Genomic DNA, 27175 nt, shown 5'->3' on the forward strand with positions numbered 1-27175 from the left:
CGCGTCGGGCTCTGGGCTGATGGCTCAGAGCCTGGAGCCTGTTTCCGATTCTGTGTCTCCCTCTCTCTCTGCCCTTCCCCCATTCATGCTCTGTCTCTGTCCCAAAAATAAATAAACGTTAAAGATGTTGCTTTCATTGTGTGTATATGAAGTCACAGAAGACAGTTAAAAACATATACACACACACATAAAACTGATTTATAGTGGTTGTCCATTTCCACAGTGTAAATACTCACACACGCCAATTGTAAACTACTAACGTGTTGGGGCGTCTGGGTGGCTCAGTTGGTTGAGCATCTGACTCTTGATATCAGCTCAGGTTATGATCTCGCTGTTGTGAGAAAGAGCTCCATGCTGGCAGTGGAGCCAGCTTAAAATTCTCTCTCTCCCTCTCAAAAAAAAAAAAAAAAAAAAAACCTCCCTCTTTCTCTCCCTCTGCCCCTCTCTCCTGCCCGCGTGCTCTCTCAAATAAAAAAATAAAATAAAATAAACTACTAATGCGAAGTCACTGAGAATGGTTTTGGGAAGAGATGCATACAATTGGTTCTCAGGAGTTGGTATGAGCTGGCTGTAGCACACCCTTGACATAGAATGTTCAGGAAAAGCCTGCATTTCAAGCAGAGGGAACAGTAATTTTAAAAAATCCTAAAGCAGAAACAATCTTAATGCAGTCATAAAACAGAATGAGTAACATGGCTGAAACAGAGAGAGGAAAGGAGAGAGCGACTGGAAAGATAGGATTTTAAAATTTCTATTTGGTCTTTTTTTATGATTCATTCTCATTTTCTCTCTCTGGGACTTCTCTCTCTTTTAATGTTCACTTATTTATTTTTTAGAGAGAAAGAGAGCGAGAGCGAGAGCGAGAGCGCGTGCCTGCACAAGCTGGGGAGGGGCAGAGGGAGAGACAGAAACAGAATGCGAAGCGGGCTCCAGGCTGTGAACTGTCAGCGCAGAGCCCTACTCAGGGCTCGAACTCATGAACTGTGAGATCATGACTTGAGCCAAAATCAGACGCTTAACCGACTGAGCCACCCAGATGCCCCTCTCCCTGGATTTTTTTTGGTTTGTTTTTCCCTTATTCTATTTGTTCTCTTTCCTCTTTTGGAGTTTCCATTCTATTTTTTTCAGTAATTACTTTTGAAATTTTACCACATATGTTACTTAAACTGTTAAGTGAGTTTAATCAATAATCTGTCATCCTCACAAACAACACACTTGAACACTTCAGTTTCAACTGTCCTCTGATTCACATAATATTACTGTTCTGTCCAATATTTCTAGTAGTTAATTTTACTACACAATAAGACACTAAAAATATTTCAGAGACAAAACACTGACTTGGGTCAAGGTCAAGGTCACTGTTCTTCTGGGATCATTTCCCTTTTACTTGAGGTCCCTTCTTCACAATTCCTTTAGAGTTTCTCAAACTCAGCACCATGAAATTTCAAGGCCACATAAGTATTTGTTGTAGTACATCATACAGTTACATCATAGGATGTTTAAGAGCATCCCTAGCTGCTAGTCACTAAAGGCCAGTAGCATCTCCCGCAGTGACAATCATGAAAGTCTTCAGACATTTCAAAATGTCCCCTGGGGGACAAAATTGTCCTCAGTTGTAAACCACTAGCTTGGAGCAAGTCTTGCGGTGAGAAACGTTCTTGGCTTTTATTTAGCAACAGTTGCCTGTATTTTGTCCTAATTATTACTCAGTATCTTGCCAAGCACAATTCTAGGATAATAAAAGCTTTGCAAACACTTTAAGACATCATTTGCTATATGTTTCGCTATGGAGAATTCTGTCATTCTGCTGTTCCGGGGAGGATCTGTACCTCTGGTGGATCTCAAGATCTTTTCTTAGGTGTTCTGCAGCATCATTAAAGATGTGTCTAGGTGTAATCTTCCTTTTGTTCTGTTCACAAACCCCTTTTACCTGTTTATAACCCGTTAATTTTATTTTTTGTATCAATAACTATTTTTTTTTTCTACAAGTTCCATTTGTTCTCCTCTCTAAACAGTCCTTCATTTCTGGGTAATATGCTCATCTAACTGCACCTTTTACTGATGAAAACATTTGATAGTTTTGTATCCCAGACTCAGAACCACTTTATTCCTCTTAAGGGTTATGTGACTAGGAATCCCAGATCCAACATCCTGCTTTTTTTTTTTTTTAATTTTTTTTTTTCAACGTTTATTTATTTTTGGGACAGAGAGAGACAGAGCATGAACGGGGGAGGGGCAGAGAGAGAGGGAGACACAGAATTGGAAGCAGGCTCCAGGCTCTGAGCCATCAGCCCAGAGCCTGACGCGGGGCTCGAACTCACGGACCGTGAGATCGTGACCTGGCTGAAGTCGGACGCTTAACCGACTGCGCCACCCAGGCGCCCCTGTGACTAGGAATCCCAGATCCAACATCCTGCTTTCCTGCTGGTTCAAGAGTCTCACAATACTGTTGCTATAAAAATCTGGCTTCAGAATAATCCTGCCCCATCCTGCTGCCTACTGGTCCAAGCCACATCCTCAAAGCTCTGGCTCCCCTTGCTGCAGCCATGGCACCTCTTTCAGGGCCTCTGTATTCTCAAGTTTCAGGTGCAACCACCTTAACTTTTAGACACTCTGGTCGTGGACGTTTCTGGTCCAACTTCCATTTGCTTATTTCGCGATGGAAGAAATATCCCTGGAGACATTACATTTACATTTACATTACATTTACAAGACCAATGATGCCTCCAAGATTATATCTTATTAGGGTCTACCTGTGGTGGTGGTAGGAGTGGGAGGGTCCCGTAGAGATCCTGGTCAATCATGAAAGATCAAGGCCTTCCAGGCAAGGAACAAAGTTCTCATCAAGAGTGGTTAACTGAAAGGCATGGATCAATTCTCAATCTCAGTTTCTTGGTGGGAAATCATGCTGTTTCAAAAGTACAGCCTTCAGGGGCGCCTGGGTGGCGCAGTCGGTTAAGCGTCCGACTTCAGCCAGGTCACGATCTCGCGGTCCGGGAGTTCGAGCCCCGCGTCGGGCTCTGGGCTAATGGCTCAGAGCCTGGAGCCTGTTTCCGATTCTGTGTCTCCCTCTCTCTCTGCCCCTCCCCCGTTCATGCTCTGTCTCTCTCTGTCCCAAAAATAAATAAATGTTGAAAAAAAAAAAAAAAAAAAAAAAAAATCAAAAGTACAGCCTTCAGAAGTCTGGGTCATTACTGTAACCTCAGGAAATCCCAAATGGAATGGAAGTTCTAGAGTTTCTGAATAACAAGTAAGTTTTACTCTGCAGGAACTAAGAACCAAATGCATGTCGTAGGGCTGTTTTAGGATTATCCAGAATCCTAAGAGGATTCCTTTGAAGGATACCTACTGACACTATCAATTAAACAGCCCAACAGATCACTATGTTTTGTTTTTCCCCATTTTACTATCCAGATAATGCTAAGATTACTGGGAACTTACTGGTGTTTCACTGCACAAGTCAAACAGAAACTGATAAGTGCCATTGATTCTACTACAAATTTCAAATTTCCATTTTTTATGGCATACTTTTTTTGGTAAACATAAAATGGTATATCAAATGTCTTGCTCTTAAGAAAACCTTTATTCTTGTGGTGCAATTACCTCCATATTGCTGCTTTTATAATTTGCCACTATACTACAATTGGGGGCTAAGATAAATAAATCTCACATTCCTCCCTTAGTCTCCTGATCTCGTCAAATGATGTTTGCTGGTCTGAGCTAGGCAGAACAAGAGCAGTAAATGTATTTAATTTCCTCTGGCACAGGCTTGGGTCTGAACTATGCACTGTGTAAACATGAAAGTTGTCTCAAATGTTACAAATTACGTTTTTGATTTTATAGTTTGCTTCAATCAGTAGCCAAATAAGAGGCATGCAGTATGATTGACTGCTGTATCTCCTAAGTCAAGCGTCTACTCTCTTTTTCTTCACTACTTACTTGTTGAAGAAACGATGTCCGGTGTTCAGTAGGGTTTCTGATTTTGATGATGACATCCATATGATGTTTAAATGTTGTTCGGTTTTTGTAGTTCCTATAAATTGCTAATTAGGTCTAGAGGCTTAACCACATCCAGTATTTTTAAGGAAGAGGTAGGAAAACTCCTTCACAGTGGTATTTTGATCTTCTGTCAGGAGGTTTTCTTTCTGAGATACTAGCAACTGTTGGTGATGAATGCCTAGATCCATTAATTTATGAGGGCTTACAAAATGGTGATATTCTTTTCTATTATTCTTCCTTAACTTACTGGCTGAAATACTTTTATGAAGAGATATTCCCTCTAATATACTGTTTGGTTACCCATTAATACAGTTAAAAGCATGGCAAATACTTCATTCTTTCCCTTTATTAACCAACTTCGTTCACCAGAACACTCCAATGGTGACTAATTAGCTTTTTTAAAGTCTCAATATGAACTCATGAATTTAAATATTGGATATATTTCAAATGAAATTCTTTTTCTGCGTCAGTTAAGATGATTAATCATTTAATCTCCTTTTGTTAATACACTGAATTATATAAATTGATCTTTAATGGTAAACCAACAATGTATTTCTAGCAGAAACCCAATCTGGTCAGGAGTAACTTAGAAAAATATATTGCTTGATTTAGATTGCAAATATTTCATTTAGGACATCTGTATCTGTATTCATAAGTAAAACTGGCCCATACTTGTCTCACACTGGCATTAAGTTTTGGAATCAAAGTTATGCAATCCTCAAACTGAGTTGGGGAGTATTTACTTGTTTTTCTATTCCTTGGGAGAAACTGTAGAAGAGGAATTAATGTTCCTTGGGTGTTTGGTAAAAATTGTAAAAATGCCAGGGCCCACTGCTCATTTGCTTACTTGCTTACTAAAATGTTTTAAATTGAAAATTACACACACATATACAGAGCAAAATTCATTACAGCTTAATTATTTCTCACAACAGCAGTTTCACTCTTCCATCCATCTCCTCAGCCTAACCCTAAGTTTTGTAAGAGAGCTGATGAGTCAGTGCCAACAACAGATACATCAAAATAACTGCCCCCTACTGACAGGAAGAAACTTAAAAGGTCTGAAAGATACTATTATAAATTCTACTCAGCAGGCAAAGCAATTGTAGTTTTTAACGTACTAGGCCTAATTATCCTAAGCAAGATTATTTTTTTTAAGTTTTTAAGTAATTTCTACATATATGGTGGAGCTCAAACTGACGACCCTGAGATCAAGAGTTACATGCTCCACTGAGCCCTCCCGGTGCCCCTAACCAAGATTTTTATAGAGAGCTGGCAAGATTTTAATTCAAACTACCAATGCCCTCTCTGAGGAACTATAAGATGGTTAGAAAATATAACCCAGAAAAATCACCTTTCCGTCTTCTGCAAACTTCTTTAAAAAATTTTTTTTAATGTTTATTTATTTTTGAGAGAGAGAGACACACACACAGAGTGTGAGTAGGGGAGGGTCAGAGAGAGAGGGAGACACAGAATCCGAAGCAGGCTCCAGGCTCTGGGCTGTCAGCACACAGCCCGACGCAGGGCTCGAACCCACACACTGTGAGATTGTGACCCAAGCCAAAGTCAGCTGCTTAACCGACTGAGCCACTCGGGCACCCCAACTTCTTCTTTTTTTTAAATAAACCAGGCTTTGAGGGATTTTGAGGCTGTAGCTTAAACAAAGATACTCAAAGGGGCACCTGGCTGGCTTAATCAGTAAAGCATGTGACTCCTGATCTCAGAGTCATAAGTTCAAGCCTCACATTAGGTGTAGAGCTAAGGGGAGGGGAGGGGAGGGGAGGGGAGGGGAGGGGAGGGGAGGGGAGGGGAGGGGAGGGGAGGGGAGGGGAGGGGAGGGGAGGGGAGGGGAGGAAAAAAAGAAAACAAAGAAACTAACACATTAGGTGTAGAGCTTACAAAAAGGAAAGGAAAGGAAAGGAAAGGAAAGGAAAGGAAAGGAAAGGAAAGAAAAGGAAAAGGAAAAAAAGAAAACAAAGAAACTAACTCAGGATGGGGCACACAAGATGTAGTTATTAAGAGCATGAGAAGGAAGAACATAATCTCATCTAATGAACCTCGGAGGGAGAACCCAGGGTAGCAGGATGAACTCACCTGAGAATCTAGCCAAAAGACTCTGGACACATTCCCAGGTTTGTTTAAAAATGAATGCAAATGTAGGCTGCCAAACGAGAGTAATGTCTGTAGTAGTCTCTTAGCAGATATTAGGGTTTTCAGCTAATAATACTAAGAGAAGTCTTTTTCACAATCATATACTATTTCTTTTTGCCCACAATTTGTTTACTATCTTTTACTTAAAGTGCTTCATTGGAAACAAAATCCAGCTTGCACTGGAATGATACCAACTCCCCTGACTGTCCACTTCATTAGCTAAGTCCTTCCCTACCTCTATTACATACATGTTCCTGGCCAGAAGATAAACTACCCTCAAACTCCTCTACCTGTCGGCATGTATCAGAGACAGAATTGTTTTAATAGTTTAGGGGGAAAATTTACTTTTCATGGTCTGCCTAAATATTTCATTGAAATCTTAACCATTCCTAATCCAAATATGAAATTTTTGTACAGAGAAGAATAATTTTGAACAGTCTAAATAAACTATCCAATATAAAAGTCTAAAAAAAAAAGAGAATAGTGACAACCCCAATATCACAAGGCTAGGACCCTTGTGATCAGATTTCTAGCTATATGTTTATGTCAAACCATTTACCTAAAAAATATTTATGGACTGCTTAGGGTGTCAGTTACTCTTCCCGCACATAAACTCTCTCAAACAAATGAGAATTATCACCAGAAACTTAGGTTCTTAACAGAGGAAGATCAGAAAAGGAGTATCCCAGTTTCTTCAATACTCTGAAACTGTAATGAGCAAACAAGTCAAGTACTTTCCTTACTGTCAACTTTTTGATAGCTTATATTTTACATAGCTGCTCTGCACTACTCAAAGAGCTAAAAGTTCAGCAATGTAAAAATCAAAATAAGCCTCAAATCAAACCTCATGCACTGTTAGTGGGAATGTAAATTGGAGCAACCACTGAGTAAAACAGTATAGAGGTTCCTCAATATATTAACGATAGCATTACCATATGATCAAACAATTCTATTACTGGGTATTTACCCAAGGAAAATGAATTTGAAAAGATATACTCACCCCTGTGTTTACTGCAACATTATTTATAAAAATTTTTTAATGTTTTTATTTATTTTTGAGACAGAGAGAGACAGAGCATGAGCAGGGGAGGGGCAGAGAGAGACGGAGACACAGAATCTGAAGTAGGCTCCAGGCTCGGAGCTGTCAGCACAGAGCCTGACGTGGAGCTCGAACTCAAGGACTGTGAGATCATGACCTGAGCTGAAGTCGGACGCTTAACTGAATGAGCCACCCAGGTGCCCCTATTGCAACATTATTTATAACAGCCAAACTACAGAAGCAACCCAAGTTTCTACTGATAAGTGAATGGATGAGGATATGCTATACATATATAATACATATATACATATATATGGAATGAGGATAAGTGAATGGATGAGGATATGCTATACATATATAATACATATATACATATATATGGAATAGTCAGCCATAAAAAAGAATGAGATCTTGCCATGTGCAACAACATGGGTGGACCTACAGGACGTTAGGCTAAGGCTAAGTAAAATCAGGCAAAGAAAAACAAATACCACATGATTTCACTTACAAGTTTTATATAAAAAGAAAACAAACAAACAAAAGACCTTTAAAAACAAAGAACAAATGTTGACACAGAGGAGGTGGGTGGGGGGATGGGTAAGATAAAGGGGATTAATAGCCTAAAGTATACAGAAGCAGAATCACTATGTTGTACAGCTGAAACTAATGTAACATTGCATATCAACTATATTCAAATTTAAAAAAGGTTTAAAATTCTTTTGACATTTAAAAAGATTTATTTATTTTGAGAGAGAATGCAAATGCGAGGCAGGAGGCGGGGCAGAGAGAAAAGGGGACAGAGAATCCAAAACGGATTCTGTGCTAAAAGCAGACAGCCCGACAGAAGGCTTGAACTCACGAACCGTGAGATCATGGCCTGACCTCAAGTTGGACACTTAACTGACTGAGCCACCCAGGTGCCTCTAAATTCAATAGGAAAAAAAAAAAAGAGACTGATACAAACTTCCAGTTATAAAACAAGTAAGTCATGGATATCAGTAGTATAGCATAGGAAATATAGTCAATAATACTGTAATAACGTTGTATGGTGACAGATGGTGACTACACTTATGGTGGCAAGTACTGAGCAATGTATAGCATTGTCCAACCAATACGGTATACGCCTGAAATTAATGTAACACTGTATGTTAATTATACTTCAATAAAAACAAAACAAAAAACAAACAAAAATTCTAACAACAAAAAGTAAGCCTCAAATCAAAAGACACACACATATACAAAATGGCTGTCAGTGTATTTAAAAACCACTTAACCTCATTCATAATTAAAGAAGTACAAATAAAAACTAGACATGCCATCTTCATCTAGGGAAAAAAATTTTTTTTAAGATTGGTTATCTACTTTTTATGATAGGGAGCCCAAGTATGCTTCCACACTCCTAATTGGTAGAAGTCTAAGTTGATGTATCCTTTTGAAGACAGGTATTCCTTTTGATCAAAGAATTCTACTGTTAGGAATTTTTCTTTCAAATATACTGGCAATGAGATTGCAAGAGTGTATGTACAAGATGTTCACTGTAACATAATTTTTAACAGTAAAACACCTGGGAATAAATGGTCCAGAATAGGGAACTGGCTGTGTAAAATTAAAGTACAGGAATACAATGGAATACTATTCTAAAACAGAGGAATAAGGCAAATCTTTATGTACTGAAATGTCACAAGGTAAAATGTTAAGTCAAAGAAAGGAAGTCATAGTCTGTAGAGTATAATTCCATGGAGAAAAAAGGAAAAAAGATAGTCATAGATGGTAAGAAAATGTGTAATTAAAAATTTCTAGAGAATTTCCAAGAATAAGTACCTCAGGGGATAGAGGTAAGGTGGTGAGGAGAAGAGATAATTTAGAGGACTCTACTTTCTGTACATATACTCTTTATTGTCTGAATCCTCACCAGAGTATGTTTCCTTTCTTTATTTTAATTTTTTATCAGTCTTTTTTTTTTTTTCAACGTTTATTTATTTTTGGGACAGAGAGAGACAGAGCATGAACGGGGGAGGGGCAGAGAGAGAGGGAGACACAGAATCGGGAACAGGCTCCAGGCTCTGAGCCCTCAGCCCAGAGCCCGACGCGGGGCTCGAACTCACGGACCGCAAGATCGTGACCTGGCTGAAGTCGGACGCTTAACTGACTGCGCTACCCAGGCGCCCCGATTTTTTATCAGTCTTGTGATGCTGTGAAATACCTATTAAATTACAAGCTTACTGAAATTTAAATATGTGATAACTAGAAGAAATAAATTTATTTCCAAAACTTATTTAATAAAGAACTGGAACATCAACTTCTACAGCTTAAGGTCATGCTGTTTATGAAGTACTTTCAGCAATTAAAATGAGGGCGATTAAAGACCAAGAAAAATAATAAAAAGGGCAAAGTAGCTGCAAAGCCCAAGCTTATAGAATATTATAGTTATCTTCTTGACAAAATTATCTTGGAAAAAAGATCTAATTTTTACAGACTAAAAAAAAAATTTTTGTTTTTAATGTTTATTTTTGAGAGAAAGAGACAGAGTGTGAGTGGAGGAGGGTAGAGAGAGAAGGAGACACAGAATCCGAAGCAGGCTCCAGGCTCCAGAGCCTGATGTGGGGCTTGAACTCACAAACTGTGAGATCATGACCTGAGACGAAGTCAGATGCTTAACTGACTGAGCCACCCAGGTGCCCCTACAGATTTTTTTTTTTTTTAAACACAGAACAATGTAAATTATTTTTATATGTGACTACATTGAGGCTCAACAATCAATTGTACAAGTAGTTTCCAAAAACTTAACAAGTTAGGACCAGAAATACCAGGAAAAAATGTTGAGAAGTGAAAAGCAGAAGAGGGGATAGAAAATAGAATTAGAAGTGGAAGTAATGTCTGTTAGTATAAGCAGGAAAAGGGTGACTGTAGAGAAAGTCAATCCCATAGTAATACTATACCTAACAGCTGGCTGTGTTCCCCTGTGATGGAGTTCTGACTCGGGTCTGAAAAACAAACAATTGAAAAGAAAAGAAAAAAATGAATGACCAAAACAAATAATTTCTTAAAAATCAGCAACAAAAGTCAACCAAGGATATAAGCAAAAAAAACCCCAAAAACCAAAAACCAAAAGTTTTTTAGTGATCAAAATACATTAATGAATGGATAATAAAAACAGAATAAACTATTTTAAAAAATAATCACACAGCTTCTTTGAAAAGTTAACTAACAGAATTACCATGAGACCCAGCAATTCCACTCTTAGGCATATACTCAAAAGAACTTAAAACAGGGACTCAAACAGATATTTATATGACAACGTGTATAGGAGCATTGTTTACATTAGTCAAAGTGGAAACAACCCAGTGTCCTTCAACAGATAAATGGATAAACAAAAATGTGGTATATCATACAATGGGATATTATTCAGCCATAAAGAGGAAACGAAATTCGGATACGTGCTACAACATGGACAAACCTTGAAAATATGCTAAGGGAAATGAGCTAAAAGCAGAAGGACAAATATTGTATAATTCCATTTAAAAAGAAATAACCAGAAAAAAGTAAACTAACAAAACAATCACAGAAATTTGACCAAGCAAAAATAGTTCCGTAAAGTAGAAGGGGCTTACGACATGGGCTACATTTTCTCTTTAATGACAAAGGAACATAATAGCCATAGCAGCTCAAAGTCAAGACATAAGTAAAGCACTCATTACTAGATATGTCCTGATTCGACTTCATGATAAAATAACTAAACAGGCTTTTAGAAATATGTTTCTTCAGTAATCTATAATAAAACTAGTGGCAATAAGCCAAGTTCCTAATGCAAGAGGTATTGACAATCACCATTTAACGACTAACCACTTGCTTATTTTAAAGGCTTGAAAAGCATTAAGGGCTAAATATGGAAGACTTTGAGCTCCAGTTTCCTCAAAGATTAAGTGTCTTGAGATATGAGGATTATATCTGGCTTCCCTGTGTCTGGGAAACAGAAATAATTTTAGATGAGGGTGTCTGTGAATTATGGGGGGAAAGTTAGTATTTTCTCCAAGTATGATGTCAGCAACAAACTACATAAAAGTACCTGTGATTTTTGTTAACGATAAATATCTGGTATTTTCATATCACATTATAATTGTTGCATGTATCTCATAATATGATTTAGGTGCAATACTACTTTGAAATTATGGTAGTTATTAAATGGCTTCTAGATCTTTTTCGATGCATTGATAAAAAAGCACTTATAGGGGCGCCTGGGTGGCGCAGTCGGTTAAGCGTCCGACTTCAACCAGGTCACGATCTCGCGGTCCATGAGTTCGAGCCCCGCGTCGGGCTCTGGGCTGATGGCTCGGAGCCTGGAGCCTGTTTCCGATTCTGTGTCTCCCTCTCTCTCTGCCCCTCCCCCGTTCATGCTCTGTCTCTCTCTGTCCCAAAAATAAATAAAAACGTTGGGAAAAAAAAAAAAAAAGCACTTATATTAAATCATGAATTTAATATTTTGATAATTGTATTTCAATATAATAGGGTTCTTTAAAAAAAATCTATTCTTGAGAAAGGGAGAGAATGTATGTGTGAATGGGGGAAGGGCAGGGAGAGAGGGGGGTAGAAAGAATCCCAAGCAGGCTCCGCACTGTCAGTGCAGAGCCCAATGTGGGGCTCAAACTCCTGAACTGTGATATCATGACCTGAGACGAAATCAAGAGGCAGATGCTCAACCAACTGAACCACCCAGGGGTCCCTAACAGGGTTCTTTTTAATGCTATACCTATATATTTATATGTGTGTATAATCCTTTACACATTAAAAAAGGTTACTCTGAAAAGGAATTTGTAGACTTCAGACTGCCAAAAAGGTCCCAGATACAAAAAAGATTTAGAATTACTGTTTTAAACAAAATTCAAATAGTATTTTCAATGGTGCTCATAAATGTTTTTTACACATAATTAAATATAACACTTTAAGCATCCCAGACAGAAAGAACCACTCAGAATCCTTAACAAATTCTGGTCTGATGAACAGCACATACTCTGATCGAGGAGGAAAGAAACCTGATTGATACAACTGAAGTTTCAAATGCTATATGAAAATTTTAAAATATATTTTTAGATTTTCTTCCTTAATTTGGTTTTGAAAGAGAGATATTCTCAGATATTTTCCCCAACATACCATCAAGTGGGTTGTCAAATTTTTAAATTTAAACTCATCTTATTTCCCATATACATAAACAATATGGGTTTGCACATAAGACAAAGCAGGAATAACAGTTCTATAGTACATTAGTGTATTAGATTGATCCTGTTTCTCCCTCTTTCATACAAGCACACATAACACACACACATATAACTGATAAATTAGGCCCTGTCAATACAGAGAAGCAGGTGTATAGGTAGCAAAGAAAGGAGAACAGAGAAAGAATCACAGAATTTTAGAACCAGAAGAACTATGGTCATCATCTAGATCTATTCTAGTGATTCCAAAGGAAAAGTTGGAGAGGAGCTATCAGCATCATTTATTTCTCTCCTTAAAACCATACCAACAACCCTTCTCAAGATTCTGATTCCCAGGGGTGCCTGGGTTGGCTCAGTCAATTAAGCCTCTGACTTCAACTCAGGTGATGATCTCATGTTTTATGGGTTCAAGCCCTGCAGGGGGCTCTGTGCTGACAGCTCAGAGCCTGGGGCCCGCCTTGGATCCTCTGTCTCTCTCTCTCTGCCCGTCCCCTGCTTTCTCTTTCTCTCTCTCTCTCTCTCTCTCTCTCTCTCTCTCTCCCCCCCCCACCCTAAAAACACACATTAAAAAATAAATAATAAAAAAACAAAATCACCAAAAACTATTTATTTAATTTATTTATTTTTTTCAGTGTTTATTTATTTTCCACAGAGAAAAAGACAGTGTGAGCCGGGGAGGGTCAGAGAGGGAGATACAGAATCCAAAGCATGCTCCAGGTTCTGAGCAGCACACAGCCTGATGTGGGGCTCGAACTCACAAACTGTGAGATCATGACCTGAGCTGAAGTTGGACGCCCAACCGACTGAGCCACCCAGGTGCCCCAAAAGAGTGTTAAAAAAAAAAAAGATTCTGATTCCCAGATGCTGTCATTAATGGGAATGCCTTTTATATATGCCAGGATGGAGCAAAGGTGAGAACCTCTTAATACTTATAGTCAAGAAGATGAATGGTTGATTAGTAAGTGGCCAAAGACATGGCACACTATTGCCAAAAGAGAAAGCTCACAGAGACAGTCTTGATCTTTTGGGAACTTATGTTCATGCTTCTTGATACTCTGTAATTCTAACTTTTTTTGTCCGAAAATGAAGCATAATAGCCTAAAACAAGTAATTTGGAATTGCCAGGGAATCTATGACTAGAAGAACAACTCAGATAACTCAGGCAGAATAGGTATGATTTTAGATGGGGGAAACAAATGATTTTCTTCTTAAACATTACCTCCTTCTATACTATCTACTTCCTTGCCTTCTGAGCTGTGCACACATGCCGTATGTACGCTTTCTAGTGAAGCCAGGACTCTTCCTTTGAACACCCTCTTGTATTTGAGATGAATAGAAATAAGTGTTTTGTTTAGTTCTTTATTCAACTTAGATTTTTGTTTTTAATTTTTTATAATTGAAGGAATGCAGGGCAACCTTTACTTGGTACTTACTTGGTAATTTGAAGACTAACCTCCAAGAACCTGCAAATACTTCACTGATACATGTGAAACTTGAAACAAGGGCAAATCTACGAGTAAACAGGTTCATGAACCTACTAGAATGAAACTAGCCATGCATGTAAAAATCAGAACTAGTAAATGGGTTTAAGTTGAGGGGTGTTTCTGAGTGTGCAATCCAAATTGTGTAATCAATCTGGTAACACTGCTCTGAGATATGTCTAGGCATCCTTCTATTGTCTTATGTCTGAACTCTCCCATTTAATATTTTTCCTGCCTACGTCTGGTGAGGGCACACCTAAGTTTGCTGAAGAATGGGAGTTGTCCTATACGTTACTCAAAATGACATTTATTTTAAAATTGAATTACTTCCTGCAATAGAAACAACTTGCCAATAATGTAACTATTTTTACATTTGATGGCCTTCATAAACTAAGCTATTCATAGGTTATAACTCAAAAGGTTATACACCACATTATACTGAAAAGCCTATGATACTCTACCAGTCAAAATGGCAGTTGAAATAGAAACATGTACCTTTTCACAAGTTAATGCAATCAGAAAAATGACCTCAAAGTATTTCCTTGTAACAGTAATGATATAGTAGTTTTACAAATGGGCACTTGCTCAATATATTTTATCCTGGGTAAATGGTAAAGAGTGGAGATTTTACTTAGTTTCTTACCATATGCCTTAAAGAATAGAGAGAAAAATGATTGTGGGTGGTACTCGCTTGCAAAACTGCCTCTGTAAATAGTTTTTCTGAAGAGCCTAATTATCTCCCTTGGTTTGCCCATAGCAATAGCCTTTAATCACTTCATCTACCATTCTTGGTAGAGAATTTGAAGCAAATAAAAGCTAGCTTGTATCTTGCATCTAAAACTCAGTGTAGGCTTTAGTCTTTACTAAAGATAGAATTAGTAATTTCATTAAAAAACACAATCAATAATGGGAACTGTTAGGCCTAATTATTTTAGAAAAAGAAGTGGGCATGACCAAGTGAATACACATGAGGACAATTAGCTTATTATGCTACTGTCTATATTATCTAGACACACTTCAAAAACCTATTTCAGGATACAAAATATCTGAAAGCACCAGCCTTAACACATTCTTTAATTTTCTGGACTCCACCTTTCAAAAAACCAAAGTTTCTTAGCACCAAGAAAAACCATTTTGACTCAGTTAGGCAAAGCTGATTAAAGACGGAACACTTACTCTAACATTTCACACTTAGATTCTGCTTGTCTATATGGTTACTTATTGTGGTGGGGAACCCAAGGATGAAAACAAGTTGAAATAAGGTAAAATCTGAAGAAGCATATCCTCCTTATATACATTTTGAACTTACTGCAATGAGACCAGAGTGACATAGAAATATTTACATGTGATTAACTGGGCTTAAATAAATAGATGGGTGAAAAACATAAAGTAATCTTGGTGAAATAATTTAGCTGTAAGGTGGAAATGTAAAGTAATGCATACAAAAGTTAATGAATCATTAGTTCTTTATGTTTCTAGTCTATCCAACAGTCAAAAGATCCTTACCTGAATTTTTATTATAATAAGAACATAATTTTAAGAAGATATTTAGAATGTAGTTCTGCCAAAATAGATAATTTCTGCTAGGACTTACAGTTTTGTCCAAACTATCAGTCATGCAAGTGAACTGTGTTGACAGCTAGCCATGGAGAGAATAAGCTATGGTAGCAGGGAACCAAGGACTGTACTTCTTGTACTGTGTATATTTCTTAGTATATTAATACAGATTTAGTGACAAAATGATTGGGGGCAGGGATGGTAAATAACTTGGCAAATATATGTAACAGTCAAGTAGCTTCCTATAATGTTTAATTTCTCAGATGCTTCAATATGCTAATGACTGCCTACCTAATCTTCAAAAGAAGAATATTTGGCATTCTTAAATACATCAGAAAACCAAAACTCATTTTTCATCAAACATCTTATGTAATTAGTTTTCTATTGTATACACTTTGGGAAACATTCAACCCATTCATATCAATATACTAAGGTTAAAAGATAACTCCCTGAATTATCATTCTCATTTATTCATTCATTCACTTAGCAATAGTTCTGTTAAAGCAGTATCCTCCAAATTTGCCCAGTCCAAAGAATCATCTGGAGTTATTTGCTAAACTGGAGTTATTTGCTAAATTGGGTCACATAAGTAACCCTAATAACTTGATCTTATGGGAAAAACCTGAGATTCTGCATTTTTATGAAGTGCCCAGATGACCATTACAAATCTTCATTCACTGATTTCAAGTATATGACTAATTAAGTCCTAGGCATGGTTCTATGTGCTGAAGATTAAGCAGTAAATAAGAAAGACAAATTTTCTGTTCTCATGCAGACATGAGAAGATAAAGAACAAAAGAAAATAATAAAGATTATTTTCTTTATAACATTTATCAAAAGCCAAAAAGTAAATAGAGGACCACCTGGGTGGCTCAGTTGGTTGAGCATCCAACTCTTGATTTTGGCTCAGATCATGATCCCAGGGTTATGGAATCGAGCCCTGTGTTGGGCTCTGTGCTGAGCATGGAGCCTCCTTAGGATTCATTCATTCACTCTCTCTCTCTTTCTTCCCTGCTTGTGTATTCTCTCTCTAAAATAAAAATAAATAAATAAAACAAAAGTGAATAGAGAGGCTATTTTGGATCGGCTGGACAGTAATGGCCTGAGGCCTCACTTTCTGAGGAGTTAACCTTTACGATGAGATCTACATGTAAAGGAGACAGACATGTGAGGATCTTGAAGAAGACTGACCAGGGCAGAGAAGCAGCCATGCAAACGCCCAAAGATGGGAATAAGCTTGGCATGTTTGCGAAACATTAATGTAGCTAAAGCACAATGAGTAAGAAAGTGGTTTAAAAAAAAAAAAAAAGTCTTCAAACTAGGTAGCAGATACATGCCAGAGTATCGCAGACCGTGGTAAAGAGTGTAAATTTTACTCTAAAGTGAGGTGAAACAATGGGAAGGTTTTATTTATTTATTTATTTTATTATCATTATTATTTTTTAGTAAGACAGGGTTTTTAAAATTTTTTTTTAACGTTTTATTTATTTTTGAGACAGAGAGAGACAGAGCATGAGCAGGGGAGGGTGAGAGAGAGAGGGAGACACAGAATCTGAAACAGGCTCCAGGCTCTGAGCTGTCAGCACAGAGCCCGATGCGGGGCTCGAACTCACGGACTTTGAGATCGTGACCTGAGCCGAAGTCGGACGCTTAACCGACTGAGCCACCCAGGCGCCCCATTGGGAAGGTTTTAAATAGCAGCAAGACAAGTCTGGTTAAATTAAAAGATGCAGGCTGCTGGTTGAAGAATGGATTGTGGAAGGAACAAGAGCAAAAATGGGGGAAGTAACTGGGAGTCTACTGCAGAAATCTTAGGAAGATATGGTAACGACTGTACTCAAGATGGTGAAATCCATGGTGAGAGAGTGATGTTATCTTCCAGAAGAACTCTTTAGTCTTTAGAGACAATGTCCATGTTACTCTAAATCTACAGTTCATCTTTTACTCAATAAAATTTTTTGAGCACCTTCTACATATGAAACATTATTCTAATTACTAGAAATGCAGTAGCAAAATCCCTGCCATCAAGAGCTTACATGATCAAAGAGCAACATACATGTCAAGAGTGAGGAGTTATAAAACAAACCAAAAAAGCAGAGTAAGAGAATGCAAAGGATCAGCAGGGGGGATGGTTTGTGTACTAGTTTAGATACTGAGTCTAAAAAGTATTTCATGGGGCACCTGGGTGGCTCAGTCGGTTAAGTGTCTGACTTTGGCTCAGATCATGATCTCATGGCTCATGAGTTTGAGCCCTGTGTGGGGCTCTGTGCTGACAGTGCAGGGTCTGCTTGGGATTCTCTCTCTCTGCCCCACCCACTTGCTTTCTCTCTCAAAATAAATACACTTAAAAAAAAAAAAAAAAGAAAATTAAAAATGTATTTCAGGGGGCGCCTGGGTGGCTCAGTTGGTTGAGGATCCATCTCTTGATTTTGACTCAGGTCATGGTCTCACAGTTCATGAGGCTGAGTCCTCTGGTGGTGGACTCTGCACTGACAGTGTCAAGTTGGCTTGGGATTCTCTCCCCACCCCCCGCCCTTACTCGTGCTCGCTCATGTGCACACTTTCTCTCAAATAAACATTAAAAAATAAAAATAAAAAATTCACATTTGGCCAGCAACTTGAAGTGAGGCATCTAGGCATACACATATGGAAGAACACTCCAGGCAGAGGAAATAGTGCAAAAACCCTGAAGCAGGTGATGTTAGCATGTTCAATGAACAGCAAGGTGGCAGGGTAAAAGTGATAGGACACGGGATAAGAGATGGACGTGTGTGGTGGAGAAGGAGGCATACATCACATGGGGCCTTGTAGGACACATTAAGGACTTTGGGTTTTACTTTGTGTGAGCTAGGAAACCATTGGGAGGTTTTGATTTATGCTTTAACACAATCACTCTAGCTGTTGTCTGGAGAACAGATTGCAGGAGGCAAGGGAGGAAGAGGAAATAGAAGGCTTTTGCAATGGTCCAAGAAAGATAATGGTAGCCTGGATCAGGTCAGAATTATCAGAGCTGCTGAGAAGTGGTCAGAGGCTGGGTATGTTTTAAAGGAAGGGTTCACAAGGTTAACATACTGATGGACTGGGGATGGTCGGGACTGGGGGCAGAGGGGAGAAAGGAGTCGAAGATTTTTCTAAGAGCAAGGAGACGAAAAGAGATGCCGTTTCCTGAGTTGTGGGAGACTGGGAGAAGAGCGATTTTGAGTGGAGTGGGTCAGAGGAGGCATACTGTGACAGCTGTGCAGCTATTCTGGAGCAAATAATAAGGCACAGTGAAAAGAGAACATAGGATCTGGAAGCAGATAAAGCTCAGGTACAATCCTAGCTCTGTATACGCTATTCATGTAATTGCCAAAATGATTTAATATTCCTTAGCTGTAATTTACTATCTATGCAACAGGAATACTACACTACAGAAAATTACCGTGAGGACTACAGACTGTAGACGCTCATTAAATGGTAACTATTAAGAAAATTGAGATGATGGGACTCCTGGGTGGCTCAGTTGGTTGAGTGTCCGACTCGTGATTTTGGCTCAGGTCATGATCCCAGGGTTGTGGGATCGAGCCCTGCATTGAGCTCTATGCTGGGCATGGAGCCTGCTTGAGATTCTGTCTCTCTCTCCCTCTGTTCCTCTCCCACACTTGCACTCTCTCTCTAAAGTAAAAAAAAATAATAATAATAATCAAAAAAAGGAAATTGAGATGAGCCATGGAATGACCCTTAAGAGAAATAACTGTGATTAAATTAGAATTTAGGTAGCTGGGGATATTTCTTAGAACTTTAAATATTTTGCAGTACAGCAGTACTTAGAAAAATGCAAAAGTTAATACAGGTGAATCCTTGGACTGATCTACACACTGACTTAAAATTGTGATACTAATAGTTTGAGTCACTTGTCTTATTTCAAACTTAATACATATATAGTTTGGACTAAATATGCATTAACATAGGATTTGGAATTTTTTGATAAAATAATTACAATAGTAATTGTCCAGGAGCGTCTGTGTTACATTCCCAGTACAAGTTTACTAATATGACTCCTATTCGAATAAATAATGTAACTCAGTAAGTTTTAAATACACCTAAAACTGTGTTTGGATACTGTGAGGAATAAAAGAATGAGTGTACGGTATTTCCTGACATGAAGCAGCTCACAACTCACAATCTAGTTGAAGGGTCAAGTTCAAAATAAGAAACTAAAAAAAGAATGGTAGTAGTACTTCACATTTAGTAACATCTAACAGCTTTTAAAATGTCTTCCCATATTTCATTGGATTCCCATGATGATTCTGTGAAACTAACAAATAAGCAAAAGCTAAGTTGGGCTCAATGGTTTGGCCAAGGTATATACTGAGTATACATTTCAAAGACTGGCTTGAACCTGGATTCTGATTTTTCTATTACATGATACTGGCCATAAAATGTAGGTACAAGAATGAGTATTAATAATATAGTCAACACTTCATTATCCAGGAAAATATATTAGGAATAAAATAAGGTAAAAGAAATTATAACAAGGTATTTAGGCAAGAATTACAAATCAGAAAAATAGGTATCTAATGTGTGGCACAGTGATCATTAAAAAACATAACTTATCCCAGTAAGATGAAACTCTCTCCTTGATCTCTTTTTTTGACAGGCTGAGAGCCTCTGCTTGGCAACAGTATCTAGCAAGATTACTGCCATTTATATTATACCTATTTTTAGTTTATTCTCTATTTATAGAGTGGCAAACACTCTGGTATTTCATTTAATGATAAAGTTCCTTTTGTAAAGGAAACTAGAAAATCAGTCACTCAATTTAAGAAAAAACATTAAATAAATGCAAAGATGATACATAAAAATGGAAACATTATAAAGGCAATCTCTAAATGACTCCATTTAAGGGAACATTTTCTACTCTCATCACACCAAATCACAGCAACCCTCTGAGGAAAAATTATTCCCATGTTCCAGAAGAAACTAGCTCAGAGAAAGCTGGAATGATTTGCCCAAGGAGGTAAAGCCAATAACCTGTGGTATAGCCTTTAGTGCTGTTAAGGTTCCAAAGAAGTAGAGGAGCAACATAGATCGAGGAAGTAGAAGCTTTAAGTAGATCTTTTAAAACCTTTAAAAATCATGGAGAACTCGTGGTGCCTGGGTGGCTCAGTTGGTTAAGCATCTGACTCTTGATCGTGGCTCAGGTCATGATCTAGTGGTTTCGTGGGTTCGAGCCCCACATCAGGCTCTGCACTACTAGTGCAGATTCTCTCTCTGCACCTCCCCCAACTTATGCTGTCTCTGTCTCACTCAAAATAAATAAACAAACTTTAAAAAACAATCATGGAGAACTCAAAATTACAGGAGGAGAATAAATATGGCACATGTCTGGGATGGTCTGCTTTGGGTTGGGTCATATTAGCAAGTCTTGGGAGTCTAAAGCAGATTGAAAACAACTGAAATTCTCTACACAGAAGTCTCAAAATGAAAGCAGTGTTTTAGACAAGGAAATAAATGCAATATGCAAAATGAAATGGATGCCAAATTATTAGAGACAGGCAGGCGTAATTGTTATCAGACCACTGTAATATATCCATGTGCTAACAACCACCTCTAACATGGTCTCTAGGATAGCATAAGGAGGGGCGCCTGGGTGGCTCAGTGGGCAAAGCATCTGACTTCAGCTCAGGTCATCATCTCACAGTTCATGGGTTCAAGCTCTGCATTGGGCCATGTGCTGACAGCTCAGAGCCTGGAGCCTGCTTCAGATTCTGTGTCTCCCTCTCTCTGCGCCTCCTCCACTTGTGTGCACACGCTCTCTTTCTCTCTCAAAAGTAAATAAACATTAAATTTTTTTTTTTAAAAAGGATAGCAATAATGAATAGCTGTTATTATTAATTCAACCAATACTCTGAAATTTGCCTACCATATATTAGGTACTGTGCTAGGCACTACAGATACCAAAAGAGTGATGACCCTTTCTTCTCAAGAAGTTTGGAGAGGAGTTATGCAATTATGAAACAATAAAAATAATTGTTCAAGTGTAGGTACAAATACTGTGGGAATCAAAAAGGAAAGAAAACAAAATAAAGCAGTCAGGGATGGTGTCAAGGAAATACGTGAGCTAAATCTTGAAGAATGGATAGTTTATCAAAAAGCAAAAGGGTGAGAGAAATGGAGGAGAGACATTCTAGACAGAGGGATTAGCAGGTAGGACATAGATAATGGAGAAGTTCTAGAGATATAATAGGAACTATTATACCTAATAATATACCTTTATATAATATTAAGTGTATAACAGAACACATAATGATATAGAATATATTAGCCTATAATACCATACATACAAATATAGTGTACCGAATATATAACATCCATGTAAATTGACAGGAAAGAAGAATGCTGTTGTCATTGACCCCCCCCCCCCCAAAAAAAACAAGTGGGTAAGAAGAACTGGTCAGCATATGTGTTACCAACTTTTGATTCTTCCCCTTCCCTCATTAACCAAAAATCCAGTCAATTGTGGCTTCTATACCAATCTCTTCCACTACACTGCCATCATTTAAATTCTCATCCTTTCCAGTCCAGACCATTGAAATAGCTTATTTAGATGATCAATTATTCCCCCTGCCACCAATTCTCCCATCTTCAAACAATCCTGCATTTTCCTTCATATTAATAATCCTAAAATTCTGCCTTTATCAGGTTGCTTCATTGCTTTAAAACCAAAACACTTTCAAAGTTCTCCTAATGACTGTGCCAGGTGTCCCCAACCATTCTGTTAAGAAATGATCATTCTCACTTATTTATATTGAGACATAATGTGAGCGGTACTGGTTCAAGTCCCTCCAAGAAAAGCAAAGGGGCGCCTTTGGAGGTTCTGCCTCCATTCCTACTGTGAATTCTCAGCCCAGGCATGAGGGTGGCAATGGCAGAAGCTACTGGTTTAAATACCAATACATAGACACTGGTTTACTTGTTTGGATTCCTTGGCTTACAGGATGAGCTCCAAAAACCTCACCCTAGCTTTCAGGTCTGTTTATAATCTAATACTGTCTTACTTCTCTCTAACTTTATCATTTGCTGTTCTTAGTCATGAACCCTCTGCTCCACACTCTGGAATGCTTTGTGAGCCCTGATTCTAGAAATACACATCTCTGATTAAACCAATTTCCATTGAAAATTTCCTTTTCTTTCTTTTCTACTTACCTGACTTCTACATCCTTCAAAGGGCCAACTCAAGAGCTTCTTGGCGTAGGCCTACCCTGAGGTTTAATTTTCTATCAGGTTTAACTCTCTTCTGAACTGTTGCACATATACTGTCTCGTATGATCTTTTCATTAACCAACTATTAATTCAAAGAATATTTACTAAGCACTTGTAAGTGTCAAGACTATATGACAGGCACCAGGGATACACCAACAACAGAACATAGTAGCTACCCTTAAGGATTTATAACACATATGGCAAAACAATTATATAACGGCGATTAAAACACTATATAATAGAGGTACAAAGAGATATGAGAGTGTATACAATACATTACATTCTCTGAAGAATGTAATGGAGAAGCCATTAAGGAAGAAGTGAAGTTTGAACTCAGTCTTAAGGAGGCTGTTAAGTTGGAATGTTCTAGGGGCGTCTGGGTGGCTCAGTTGGTTAAAAGTGTCCAAGTTCAGCTCAGGTCATGATCTTGCGGTCCGTCAATTTGAGCCCCGCATCTCCCAAATATTTCTTTCTTGAGAAAGAACTTGAGAGAAAGGAGGCTAACTAGGATTACTTAGAAGAATTTCTGAATAGTGTTAACAGTACGGTTGAAGTTGGAAATGGTAATGTTTGGTGGCACCAATTTTCTTTTTTTTTTTTTTTTTAACATTTATTTGAGAGACAGAGAGACAGAGCATGAGCGGGGTAGGGGCAGAGAGAGAGGAGACACAGAATCTGAAGCAGTTGCAGGCTCTGAGCTGTCAGCACAGAGCCTGATGAGGGGCTCAAACCCAAAAACTGTGAGATCATGACCTGAGCCGAAGTCAGATGCTTAACCGACTGAGCCACCCAGTCGCCCCTATGGTGGCACCAATTTTCATAGCTGTGAGATAACCATCCCCGTGTCCCCACCCCAGCAACACAGCTGCCAAGACTGAGAGTAAAAACTCAATGAAAAAAAAAAATGTTTTTAAGGAAAAGAGAATGAGAGGAGGCCCAGTGAGTCAATCCAGGGTTGAGGGTTGAGCACTGGGAGGGGTGGGGGATGGGCAGGGGCAGGGTCCTATCTACCTCATTTTAAGTGCTTTGAGGGCAAGAACTTTGTTTTGATGTTGCTGTGACGATTATCGCTTTTTGTAACACAGAGCTTGGTACATGCTATAAAATACTCAATGTATGTTAATTGATGATGAGCTGATTTCAAAGAAAAATATCTAGAGATAGAAATTCAGGACTAGTTTCAGTAAAAGTTAATGATGGAAATAAAAATTTTCAAATCATCATAAAAACACAGAGTTGAAGATAAAGGATATGTTTTCCTAAAAGTCAATGTAAAGAGAGAGGAACTGAGATCGTCCTGGAAATAACAGTGAACACGACAAAGTGCAACCAAAGAAGGAAACAGAGAAAAAAAAATCGTTGAAAGAACTATGGCTGTAATGCTGTAATGCAGTCTTCCCCAACCAATCTAGACACTAGGGAAAGAAAGGGAAGGAAGATGGGAAGTAGTAAAAATGCAGAGTCAATGGGAGCAGAGAACACTATACCCAAGCCCTGAAAAAATGTATGATAATTCACTTAGCAATCCTCCCTCTGACCCATCAGACTTGGTTTAAAGAGAGGTGGCAAGACCACAGCAGCCTGCAGGCAAGTAGCTGAGGCTGGAGGAGACCAAGAACCAGGCCCAGTCAAGTCTCATCCTGACTTGAGGCCACGCAAGCCCAACTCTTGGAGCAGGGGCCTGCTGTGGTGCAGGGACAGGGACAGCCGCATGTTGGCAGCGGAGAAACTGATGGCACTGGGGGGCAATGGGCTCTAAGAGGCAGAAGATGTGGCAGGAGACACTAGGTTAGACAGGCACATCTGCCACCAGTGCTGGATGCTCATCAGCAACATCCTTCAAATTCTGATGTGTATGCTAAGCATAAGCATTAGATTAAGAGAGACCTTTGAGGAAATATATTTATAGGAGTAAACCCACCACAAGTTGAAGAACTCATCTATGAAGAAGAGAGTTGTGATTTTAACACCCAGTAAAATTTGGGAGACAGCAAGCATAATAGCAGAAAGCAGATTTAGTAAAAGCCCACAGTATCATAGAAAGATGATTTCCCGAGCCAAATCCACAAAGAGGGCAGAACTTACACAGTTAATAAAACAGAAAAATCTCACCAAGAAATAATTCTTACTTAGGATTTGGGGATTGTTGCGAACATTCAAGACTCTTGATACCTTATATCCTTCTTTGGCATTGTGGGTGACCCAAATTATTTCACTCTAGAAAAACATATTTCATGTTTCCTTCATTTTAATAGATGGTATTCGAAGACCAAGCCTATCCATATAGACTACCTCTTTAACAAGGAGGGTAGGAAATTGACACAAACCCTCAAATTCTAAGGAGCTAAAGAGCTAAGAACTAAGGAGCTAAAAATTCGTGTTATGTGGACTAAGAGGATACAGTAAACGTTTCTGGTATTTTAAGACCCTGTACTGATTTCGTGTCACAAAGGCTAACTGCTTAATGCAAGCTAAATTTAACATTTTCTAAATTTTCAAACATAAAGAGAAGTTAAAATGGAAACAACTGCTGTAAATGTCGTATATTGAAATTTTAAGAAATATTGTTTTCATAGTATGTATGTGAATAAACACATGCACACAAACATGTTTTGATTAATAAATGTGTCATGATCTTCCATAATTAAAAAAGTACATAAATGTAATCTTATAGTATATAACCTTTTGAGACTGGCTTCTTTCATTCAGCACAAGGCCTTGGAGATTCCTGCAAGTTTTGCACATATTGGTACTTCGTCCTTTTATTTAAAAAGTTTTATTGAGTGGGGGGGCTGGGTGGCTCAGTTGGTTAAGTGTCGACTTCAGCTCAGGTCATGATCTCATGGTTTGTGGGTTGAGCCCTGCATCCGGCTCTGTGCTGACAGTGAGGAGCCTGGAGCCTGCTTCGATTCTGTGTACCCCTTGCTCTCTGCTCCTCCCCGCTCATGCTCTTGCTTCCTCTCTCAAAAATAAACATTTAAAAACATTAAAAAAAAAAAGTATTGAGATATGATTTACATGCCATGAAATTCACACATTAAGTGTTCAATTCAATGTTAATATGTTCACACTGTTGTGCAAGTATCATCACAATCTAATTGCATATTTTGGTCCCCATACCCATGAGTAATCTCCACTTCATTCCCCCACATTATTCAGTCCACAGCTACCACTTTGGTAGCTACTACTTTCTGTTTCCTAAATTTGCCTATTCTGGACATCTCATATAAATGGAATATGTAAAATGTGGTCTTTTGTGACTGGCTTCTTTCACTTTGCATAACGTTTTCAAGGTTCACCCATACTATGGGATGTATCAGTACTTAACCTGATTTTTATTGCCAAATAATATTCCATTATGTGGATATACTACATTTTATTTATTTATCTATTAATTAGTGAACATTTGGGTTATTTCTCTCTTTTTGGCTATTGTGAATAATGCTGCTATGAACATTCCCATACAAGTTTCTGGGTAGATACATACTCTCATTTCTTTGGGGGTATATATTTAGGAGTAGAATCACTGGGCCATACTATGGTAACTATTTCTTTTTGTGGAACTGGCAATCTCTTTTCCAAAATGGTTATACCATTTTATGTTCCCACCATAAGTATATGAACGCTTCAATTTTTTCACATCTTTGTCAACACCTGTTATTGTCCACCTTCTTATTAGAGCCATCCTTGTGGATGTGCAGTGGTATCTCACTGTGGTTTTGACATGCATTTCCCGATGACTAATGATGTTGAACAGCTTTACATGTGCCTACTGGTATTTGTTCCTCTCCTCATCTCCCTTTGGAAAGCTTTTGCCCCTTTATCCCCCCCCCCCCCACAATTTTGAGGTTTTGCTTTGACTCATTTAGTACTTCTACATTGCAATTATTGTTCCCTGAAGCATGTCCCTTTTGGTTAGCATTTACACAACACATTCCCAGGAGAGTCTGTCATTCTACTATTTCTATTCCTTTCACCCTGTGATCTCTGTTCCGGCTCATTTATTTGGTTAAAAACCTTTCTTAAATATTCTCAGAGGGGTTAAAGTGGTAACATATTCTCTAAATTTTCTCATACTATGTAACTCATTTCCCCCTTATAGTGGGGATATCTTCACTGGAAATAGGGGTTGGGGATTAACAGTCTTTTTTTCTTGGTGATCTGTGGATACTCTTCCACTGTCTCCTAATTTCCAGTTCTGTGGATTAGAATTATGATGCCAGTCTGACAATTCATAGGTATACCATCCTTTTTATCTGGAAGCCTCTAAGATGAATCCATAGATATCAAAAAATTTATCAGGATAACCCTAAGTATGTTTTTTATCACTCGTCTTCCCTGGAACTACTTTCTGCATGTTAAAGTCTTTAACTCAGGAAGTTTTTTTCTATTTGTTTAATTAGTGCTTCTCCTCCATTCGTTCCTTATTCTCAAACTAATATAAACCACATTAGGTGCTCTGAATCTACCCTCCAAATTTCTTATCTTTTTTTTCA

The 27175-nt window shown here is 38.3% G+C and overlaps 1 protein-coding gene across 4 annotated transcripts in view; it reads right to left on the reverse strand.

Annotated features, from left to right (window-relative positions):
* SLC12A6 (solute carrier family 12 member 6) overlaps window positions 1–27175 on the reverse strand; it is an 87622-nt gene that overhangs the window by 29556 nt on the left and 30891 nt on the right. For 3 of the 4 annotated variants that reach the window (XR_007152806.1, XM_047861704.1, XM_047861706.1), the window contains exon 2: window positions 10126–10170. The exons of the other annotated variant lie outside the window; for it this stretch is intronic. Coding sequence is in view for 2 of the 3 variants with exons in the window: in XM_047861704.1 (XP_047717660.1) it covers window positions 10126–10170 (45 nt within the window). In the remaining variant the exon portion in view is untranslated. The remainder of the gene's footprint in view (window positions 1–10125; window positions 10171–27175) is intronic. 4 annotated transcript variants of the gene reach the window in all.

Source organism: Prionailurus viverrinus, chromosome B3, assembly GCF_022837055.1.
Source record: "Prionailurus viverrinus isolate Anna chromosome B3, UM_Priviv_1.0, whole genome shotgun sequence".
Lineage (NCBI taxonomy): Eukaryota > Metazoa > Chordata > Mammalia > Carnivora > Felidae > Prionailurus > Prionailurus viverrinus.